The 9,840-nt window shown below is 43.9% G+C and overlaps 1 protein-coding gene across 1 annotated transcript; it reads right to left on the bottom strand.

Moving 5' to 3' along the window:
* Nucleotides 1–6,835: 6,835 nt before the first annotated feature.
* LOC127338512 (NADH dehydrogenase [ubiquinone] iron-sulfur protein 3) lies at nucleotides 6,836–7,794 on the bottom strand. Its single transcript, XM_051364593.2, has one exon. It carries the CDS (start codon nucleotides 7,496–7,498, stop codon nucleotides 6,926–6,928), a length of 573 nt encoding a protein of 190 aa, XP_051220553.1. The 5' UTR covers nucleotides 7,499–7,794; the 3' UTR covers nucleotides 6,836–6,925.
* Nucleotides 7,795–9,840: the final 2,046 nt, after the last annotated feature.

Genomic DNA, 9,840 nt, shown 5'->3' with positions numbered 1-9,840 from the left:
CCCCACAGATCCATAAAAGCGAGGGGACACGAGTGCCCGACTCCTTATGGATAACAATCCAGTCGACAAGAGGAAACTGGTAGTCTTCGATTCAGTTCCGTTCTGTCAGCTAGGTCCCTGACCTAGTAGCAAGTTGGCACTGCACGCTTTGTCTGCCCGCCCTGGCATGGTTATACCGAACTCAATGGTGCGTTATAGATACGGGTGGGGCGTGCTCCTCTAGTTCGCTCTGGCCATGCTGAGATTCAATGGCTCTCTTAGGCGAAACGCCTCAAACCTAGACCAATCCTTGCCACACTGATCCTCATGAGAAATCTTACTCGAGATCTTATCTTGTCCCGAGAACATAACGGTGACGGTAGCTCCATTTTTAAGTGATTGTAGAAGAAAGGTATCCAAAATGAGAAGAAGGCTCAAATCGTCTAAGAGATCCAGATCCCACCTAAAATAAAACAAGATGAGGTGAAACATGGGTGTCTTACGTTTGTATGGAATGCTGTTTTGAGCTATCGTTCCACATAAACGAATTTGAAAAAAGGAAGAAGGCTTTAGCTCCCTTCCATTGTATTGGGTCGAAGATCAAGCGTTAACTTCTCCCTCATCTAAGGTTGGGTTGTGGATAACAGACTTCCCCTTGGGCCGGATCTTCCCAAGTATAACACGATCCATGAGCGATATCAATGCAGTGACAGTCCTTACTATTGAGTCCTGTGCTGGTAAGATGACAACGCTCTAAAAGGTTTGTTTAAGAAACCAATCATATCCCGTCCCCAAGTGCGGTATGGACCCCAAAGAGTTATATAAGTAGAAAAATGGGAAGAATTGAGGCACCTACAGAAGTAATGGGTCAGCTTATGACTTTAGGCATGGTTACTGGATGAATCGTCCCTACCTATCTGCGCAAGATCGGATCAGTATGGTTCTGAGTTTCACACGAGCTCTATAAGGAGCGGGAATTTTATGAAACATCTTCCGGTGCTGACTTAATGCCTGCTTCCAACGCCTTAGCTAGAGAGAGTTCACGCTCATCCTCACAAGTGGAGCCAATGGTTATCTCTCGCTGAGTACTGGTATAACACCACCATTCGGCAATCAAGAACTCTCCTTTTGTGATCTTGTATGGCCATGAACCTCGTCAATGGGGACCGGTCAATTGCTCTGTTCCTGATTTGGATCTATGGCTCAAGGAACGACGGATGGTTACTGAACTTCTGAAACAGAACCTGCATCGAGCGCAACAACTGGATCCCTTCAGCTCGCTGTCCCTGCCTATCCTGCCACAGGGATTGAACCATCTAGCAATCAGTTTCCATCTGCACTTTCACCCGGAGCCCCTATCCTTGGCAAACAGGACAGTATCACGGCACGCAATAAGCTCAATTGTAAAAGGATCTCTGATGTTGATGTACTTCCTGCATGCCGCAGCAATGAACTTCCCTCGATAATCTCTGGCGACCAAACCTGCACCGGCAATGCCCCAACCCGTCAATCGTCTAGAAGCGAGCACTTTATTAAAACTTGTATGTAGGGCTTAGATATCCTAAATCATGGATACCTCACTACCCGCACGCACGAAGGGGAAATAAATAGTCACACTTGATTGAATTCGATCTGCTTCCTCGAGGGGTCTCCTTAGGCTTTCCACCTAAGTTGGTTGGGGTGCCTGCCGAGGAGACTTGTCATTACAAGAACTTCGAATTACTGCTTTTTGCGCTGACCAACAAACAAGAAGAGAGGGTATTAGTTAAGAAGGGGCACTATGGCGATCCTGTTTCCTAAGTATTGTGTACTTTAGGCGCACATAAGACGGGGGTTTATTCCGTTTTTTCTCGTGAAGATAACATTTTTTTGTTACATTTATGAGATTAGACTCCCATATCATTAAGTACTGTCACTGCCCAGACATCCCCAATAAGGTATTTGGTTACCAGACCAAATCCTAAGAGTTAGTTTATCAAGGGCATGGCCCAATATAGAAATTATTCACAAGACTAAGATTTTCACCATGTTCCGCTTCTTCTGTTTAGAAGGCACTGGACTTTCGTTATAGGGAAGCCGCAGACGTGGTTATTCTCAACTCTCCGCACTCTCTGTGGAAGGCATATGCTCGTTATAAGTATAAAGTAGGTATCAGAGCCTCATCTGCCTTTCCAAGTGAGCCAGCCTTGTCCTTATCTTACCATACGATGTTTTATAGGAAAGGGATAGGTCGAGTTAGTGAATTTCTAGATCAAGCTCAGAACCATGAAAAGATGGACAAAAGTAAGCGCGCGGGACTACGAAAGGATGTAAGATAACGCACGGGACACACCTGGTTGTTGCTTCTGGACAATATCTTTGAATGGAAGATATATGACACTTGGCGTATGCGGCACAGAACCGACGGCTTCCCTGCCTGGCAATTGAAACATCGTTTTAGCGTAGTGCAGGGGCCTACGACGTGCTGCCGGTGCGCAACGAGTAAGAGCGTTTACCTTCGGCACTGTCTGGCGGAGCAGGTGTGGATCGGCGTGCAGATTGGTGGCCTTGCGCATTGCCGCTTCTGAATCATTTTCCGCTCGTAGCAGGCGCGTACAGTTTCCTGAGCTCGACGGTGCGAGTCACCAGACGTTCAGCGTGGGCAGCGACTACAGTTTCCTTGTGGACATTTTTCATCGTCGTGGGGTGCGGGAGAGAGAGGTGGTGATGAAGGAAGATGGATACGCCTGCATAACAACATACCGTCATCTGGACATGTCCGTAACTCCAGGTCCAGAAGCCCGAAAGTGCACTCGTGATCACTCCCTGTGGCCTTCTCTTCCAAATTATTCAAATTCCTCTCGCTCCATTAGTAGTGACTTGAATTGGAAACACCCGTCTGTTGCGGACGACTGTCTTCGTCCAATCTGCGCATACCAGTCTTCACGTACCACTGTTATAAGTAGTGAGCCTAACCATGACGATCTATATCTACGCACCAATTCCTTCTCCGGATTGGAACCCTTGGTTTGCCTTCTTCCGACCTCAGAGTAACAAATAAGTGATGTTGATAGTACCTACCTCCACTACAGAGAAGCAAACAAAGGAAAGTAATTGAACCCGTGCCTTGAAAACTAGATCCGTCTAAAGCTCAGTATAGGTTCGAAGCTCCAAACTCCACCATTGAATCTCAGCATGGACATCTCGAGATAGCTACTCTACTCTTCATAGATGAAACAAGTGTTCAGTCCACAGGGATATAGCCCACTTCTCATCTCTAAACACCAGCTTTCTGCCTTTCTGCTCTTTGATCAGAGTCTCCGTGAAGACGAGTAAGACGACTCGTCAGATTCGAACTGACTTAGGGTGGGCCAGGGACCCGCCTTTCTTCGCCTAGAGGAGTCGCAAAACTTCTATTAGGTTCTTATCTTAGCTTCCGTCTAGACCTTTTCTTCACACAATAGAAAATCTGAATCTTAGATTCCGTCTATACGGAGCATATGTTGGTTTAGAATTGCTCGGGAATTCATTGATAGTGACTTTCAAACAAAGTTCTAGGGGGGCTAGTCTACTCCTCGTGCCTGCCGAGGAGACTTGTCATTACAAGAACTTCGAATTACTGCTTTTTGCGCTGACCAACAAACAAGAAGAGAGGGTATTAGTTAAGAAGGGGCGCTATGGCGATCCTGTTTCCTAAGTATTGTGTACTTTAGGCGCACATAATACGGGGGTTTATTCCGTTTTTTCTCGTGAAGATAACGTTTTTTTGTTACATTTATGAGATTAGACTCCCATATCATTAAGTAATCACATCCTTTGAGACATCCCCAATAAGGTATTTGGTTACCAGACCAAATCCTAAGAGTTAGTTTATCAAGGGCATGGCCCAATATAGAAATTATTCACAAGACTAAGATTTTCACCATGTTCTGCTTCTTCTGTTTAGAAGGCACTGGACTTTCGTTATAGGGAAGCCGCAGACGCGGTTATTCTCAACTCTCCGCACTCTCTGTGGAAGGCATATGCTCGTTATAAGTATAAAGTAGGTATCAGAGCCTCATCTGCCTTTCCAAGTGAGCCAGCCTTGTCCTTATCTTACCATACGATGTTTTATAGGAAAGGGATAGGTCGAGTTAGTGAATTTCTAGATCAAGCTCAGAACCATGAAAAGATGGACAAAAGTAAGCGCGCGGGACTACGAAAGGATGTAAGATAACGCACGGGACACACCTGGTTGTTGCTGCTGGACAGTATCTTTGAATGGAAGATATATGATACTTGGCGTATGCGACACAGAACTGACGGCTTCCCTGCCTGGCAATTGAAACATCGTTTTAGCGTAGTGCAGGGGCCTACGACGTGCTACCGGTGCGCAACGAGTAAGAGCGTTTAACTTCGGCACTGTCTGGCGGAGCAGGTGTGGATCGGCGTGCAGATTGGTGGCCTTGCGCATTGCCGCTTCTGAATCATTTTCCGCTCGCAGCAGGCGCGTACAGTTTCCTGAGCTCGACGGTGCGAGTCACCAGACGTTCAGCGTGGGCGGCGACTACAGTTTCCTTGTGGACATTTTTCATCGTCGTGGGGTGCGGGAGAGAGAGGTGGTGATGAAGGAAGATGGATACGCCTGCATAACAACATACCGTCATCTGGACATGTCCGTAACTCCAGGTCCAGAAGCTCGAAAGTGCACTCGTGATCACTCCCTGTGGCCTTCTCTTTCAAATTATTCAAATTCCTCTCGCTCCATTAGTAGTGACTTGAATTGGAAACACCCGTCTGTTGCGAACGACTATCTTCGTCCAATCTGCACATACCAGTCTTCACGTACCACTGTTATAAGTAGTGAGCCTAACCATGACGATCTATATCTACGCACCAATTCCTTCTCCGGATTGGAACCCTTGGTTTGCCTTCTTCCGACCTCAGAGTAACAAATAAGTGATGTTGATAGTACCTACCTCCACTACAGAGAAGCAAACAAAGGAAAGTAATTGAACCCGTGCCTTGAAAACTAGATCCGTCTAAAGCTCAGTATAGGTTCGAAGCTCCAAACTCCACCATTGAATCTCAGCATGGACATCTCGAGATAGCTACTCTACTCTTCATAGATGAAACAAGTGTTCAGTCCCCTGGGGATATAGCCCACTTCTCATCTCTAAACACCAGCTTTCTGCCTTTCTGCTCTTTGATCAGAGTCTCCGTGAAGACGAGTAAGACGACTCGTCAGATTCGAACTGACTTAGGGTGGGCCAGGGACCCACCTTTCTTCGCCTAGAGGAGTCGCAAAACTTCTGTTAGGTTCTTATCTTAGATTCCGTCTAGACCTTTTCTTCACACAATAGAAAATCTGAATCTTAGATTCCGTCTATACAGAGCATATGTTGGTTTAGAATTGCTCGGGAATTCATTGATAGTGACTTTCAAACAAAGTTCTAGGGGGGCTAGTCTACTCCTCTTTTTTCTCGATCGAGCCGCTTTCCCTCATTCTACTCGTCCAGCCCTCTTCACGAACTTGTACAATCAATGCCACAAAGATAGCAAACTCGATTATCGAATATATAAGGAAAGGGGCGACGGTTTGGCACCAGATATCCGGGGGTGTGGAAAGAGCAGCTGTGAAAAGTGGAAAAACCATCAAAAACGACGATTTCTCGTGAAGGTTTCCACAGAAAGACCCCTTGGTTCTGGCAAACAGATCACAATTACAGGTACCTGAGAGCATACCGATGGAGTGAACAAAATATGAACAGTTAACATAATATAGTCATAGATCTTAGGTTGTAACTTGATCATGAGCGAATTTGTTGATGTTGCACCCACGAAGTATGGAAAGTGCCAAACATTGGGAACTACCCGGGGAGGAGTTAGGAGCAGGAACAAGGAGAAGCGAGAACCACTTAAATGGAGGATTCTATTGTATTTCAGCCTTTGTTCCCCATAGCAACTGGGGATCGAAAAGCACCAAATTTGATGACTTATTAAGGGAAAGACGAAGTAAGAGCATGCTATTGAAGATGTTGCAACATATGTCGGGGGGGGGGGGGCCTCCATTGATTGTGTACAAACAAAATACGAGTCCAAAGGTAGGGTAATAAAGGGTTTAGCTAATGGAGATATTGACTCTTCCGGGAACCAGTAACGCGTAAACCATGTCAAACCAAGACCGATCAATATCCGAACGGAACGGATTCGAACTTCTCCTAGAAAAGTTTCCGGTGCGAAATTCCAAAAAAATGAGTAATTCAAAGGAAAAAAGAATTGAGACATATGCGTGCGAGTAAGGGTCTTAAGGCATCAACCTGTTGAGTTGATCAATTATTTGGACCCAGAATTGGCTTTCGGAATTCGAGATTTCTCCCGGTTGGAGCCATTTCTGGATTCTTCTAATTCGCTGATTCAGATTGATACCATCCAGATCATGTTCCAGAATGGAACGGATGGTGTCAGCTTGTTCCGCCGCATTTGTACCCGGTAACAGCAAAGGGAACAACTGTGTGTTTTCCACAGCTTGGGCAGTCACCTGATCCAACTCCTCGCTGACCTTTAGAAGTTGCTTCTCGGTCTTACGGAGGAGTCTCTCATTTGGATCCCCGGTCATCCAGTCGGGGGGGACCCTCGGCCATTGCGGTGGAACTTGTCGCTAATAGACTCAAATGGAATCCTACTAGGATCGCGCTTCCCGGTAAGTAGAAATTGGCAAGCGCTTTTAAGATCCAAATGAACAAGGACGAGATGCGATGCGACAATCGGTCGTTCATTTCGTAGGGTAACTCCATCTTTTCAGCTCTGCTCCGAACTTTAAAAAGAAAGAAGACTGAGATAGGGGGTTGGCGTTGGTTTTTCCAACGAAATGCATAAGTTTTGGATTGGTCTTTATCATTTTTTTTTGGATTGCACAATGATCCGCAGAAGCAAATAGCATTTCCTATTGATTTGTCCCCTGGACTAGACCTATGTAGATTCGGAATTATCCGTCGCTACGCTGTTCCCAAGGACTAGCAAAATCGAAATAGAGAAATTCTTGGGTCATCTCAATGGGTTCAGAAACCACACGTTTCTCTGGATCATCATAGCGTACTTCCACATATCCACTCAGAGGAAAGTCTTTTCGTAATGGATGACCCTCGAAACCATAATCTGTTGATATACGGCGTAAATCCGGATGATTGATGGAAGAAACACCAGACATATCCCATACTTCTCGCTCCCACCGGCCGGCTGATGGAAATGGACTGACTACCGGAGATATTCGTGTTACTTCGTCTGCACTTGTTTGTACACGAATGCGTGAGTTATACCGAGTACTCAGTAAATTATGGACAACTTCAAATCTGCGTTTTCGAGAGGGATGATCCACTCCGCAAATATCGATCGAAACTTGAACCCTTGTATAGGTATGCCATTTTAGAAAGCACAACAATGGAAATGGGTAGTCAGTATTGGTATAAGATCTATTCCCATGTTCCGATCTTTTCATTTTATGTACCCATTTCTTGGGTAAAATCTCCCAACTATATTGGAAAATGGATTGGTTATCCATAAATGAAAATAAAGAAAGCTTTATTTTGGTTCCGCTTCTTGCTCTAAGCAGAAAGACTTGTCGGAAATCGCCGGTTGGGTTGGTCCGACCAAGAAAGGCATGGGAGTGGAGAGGCAGAAGTGAAAGACTGGCTACCAATAAAGATCCCTCACTGCACACTTTATATAGTTATGTATCCAGGATCGGCTGCATGCTCTAGTGTTGAATCGGGTATAATAGAACCCAGGATGCTTGGTTACAATTCCGAATCCGCTAAACCATCGCTCGGGGAAAAGTATTATACAGAGCATTAGTACTTATTCTGATCCTTATAGTAGTTTATTTAAGTCGTATTCGTATCCTTACTGCGGTTTAGTAAGGGTAACAAATAAAAGTATGCAGGTTCCATTTTCTTGTTCCGAGACATATGATGATAGCATTGAGAATGGGGCATCTTCTGGTTTACTTTAAAATGAAGCAGGTAAGAAAACGACTTATAGTCCCCGAAAAGGATTGAAGATGATTAAAGATCACTTCTATCAGTCTTGGTATAGATTAGAAGATTTGATTGATCGAGAGTATTTCAAGGATCCACATCTGGGCTTGAGAATAGCTGGAGTGGATTTTCAAGAACCTTACCTCAGATGTCAGGAGACTACGATTATAGCTTTGGCCGTAATGAGACTACTCATTAAGTTTGTGTACAATACACGATTTAAATATGCCAAGTTTACTATTGGGTATAACATGATAAGCCCAAGAGGAGAACTTGTCTCCTTTATTATAGGTAATGCTATTCCATTGGAAGATTCAAGTGGGAATGCAGTGCCCAATATGAATGTCTATGCTATGATTGAGAAGCTAATAATTTGAAAAGCTGAAGAATACGATAATAAAAATTATAAGGGTGTATACATTCGAGTGTACCTGCTTGATAGACATGAAATCACTAACAATGATATCCCTAGCTCCGATGAAATTGCAAGCATAATTTGGAATCTAATAGAATCTGGCATAGGTAGTGGTAAACCACAATAACTTAAAGCTAGAGCTATGGGTAGGAATCGTAGAAAACACCCAGAGCGTATCACGGCTTTGAAGCGGAATAGAGTGAAATGTCTTCCATTCATAGTAGCCGATATAGAGACTGTTTTAGTAAATAATGCGCATGTACCTTATGCAGCTGGGTTCTTACAGGTTCATCTGGGGGATGATGTGGCCGCCATAGATGATCAAATAGACACATATTTTAGTGAGGAATACAATTATATATTACCTTCCTTTGAAGAAAGGAATACAAAAATGCTGGTAGAATTTATAGAGCGTATAGCCCAACTGGTATCTAAACACAATGACGTGAAAACCGTTTACTTTCACAATTAATTTCTCACGATTCGATGGTATTCTCTTAATGAAGTTTTTATCATATGGTCGAGTACTCCATTAAACCTCTGATGAGGAACAATAAGCTTTACCAGTTATCTGTTTCTAGGATTACTCCATCTGGGCGGAATAAATTGTTGTTCCATCTACGAGATTCCTACACTCTACTCCCTAATAGTCTAGAAACATTGGCTAAGACATTATGTCCGCACTTTGGTTCAAAAGGGTCAATAGTACATGACGAGGTTCAAGTGTCTTCTCTGAAGGATAATAGGGCCCAATTGTTGGATTATATGGAACAAGATATCCGTCTTTTAGCTGGTGTGATGCTTCGGGCTCAATAAATTTATTGGACAAAATACAATGTGGATATCGGGCAATGTTTGACATTGTCATCGCTAGCAATGAGAATATATCGAATGAATTATTACGATCAAAATGATGGCCCTATCTATATTCCAAGTAGTAACCAGGATGCATTCATTCGGTGTGGTTACTATGGAGGTCATGCTGAGACGTACAAGCCATATGGTTCAAATATTTATTATTATGACGTCAACTCTTTATATCCATATGTAATGAAAACATTTGCTATGCCTGGTGGAAAACCTGTCTGGCATGGTAATTTGGAAGGCCTGGAATTGGATGATATGTTTGGGTTTATTGAGGCTTATGTTGTTTGTCCTACTACTATTAATCGCCCATTCTTGCCATACAAAAAGCAAAATAATACACTACTTTTCCCAACGGGGAAATTTGGGGGTGTATATTACAGCGAAGAGCTGAAGTATGCCCGCGATTTGGGTTACCAGATTATACCACTCAGGGGTTACTTGTTTGAGGAGATGATTAGTCCTTTCGAAAGCTTTGTGTCAGACCTCTTCGCCAGCAGATAAGAAGCTAAGAAAAGTGGTGACGATGCTATGTCATATGTTTACAAGATTCTCATGAACTCGCTATACGGTAGATTGGGTATAAAT

Source organism: Lolium perenne, chromosome 3 (genome assembly GCF_019359855.2).
Source record: "Lolium perenne isolate Kyuss_39 chromosome 3, Kyuss_2.0, whole genome shotgun sequence".
NCBI lineage: Eukaryota > Viridiplantae > Streptophyta > Magnoliopsida > Poales > Poaceae > Lolium > Lolium perenne.
The sequence above is the reverse complement of the archived record's forward strand: the minus strand, read 5'-3'. Positions and strand labels throughout refer to the sequence as shown.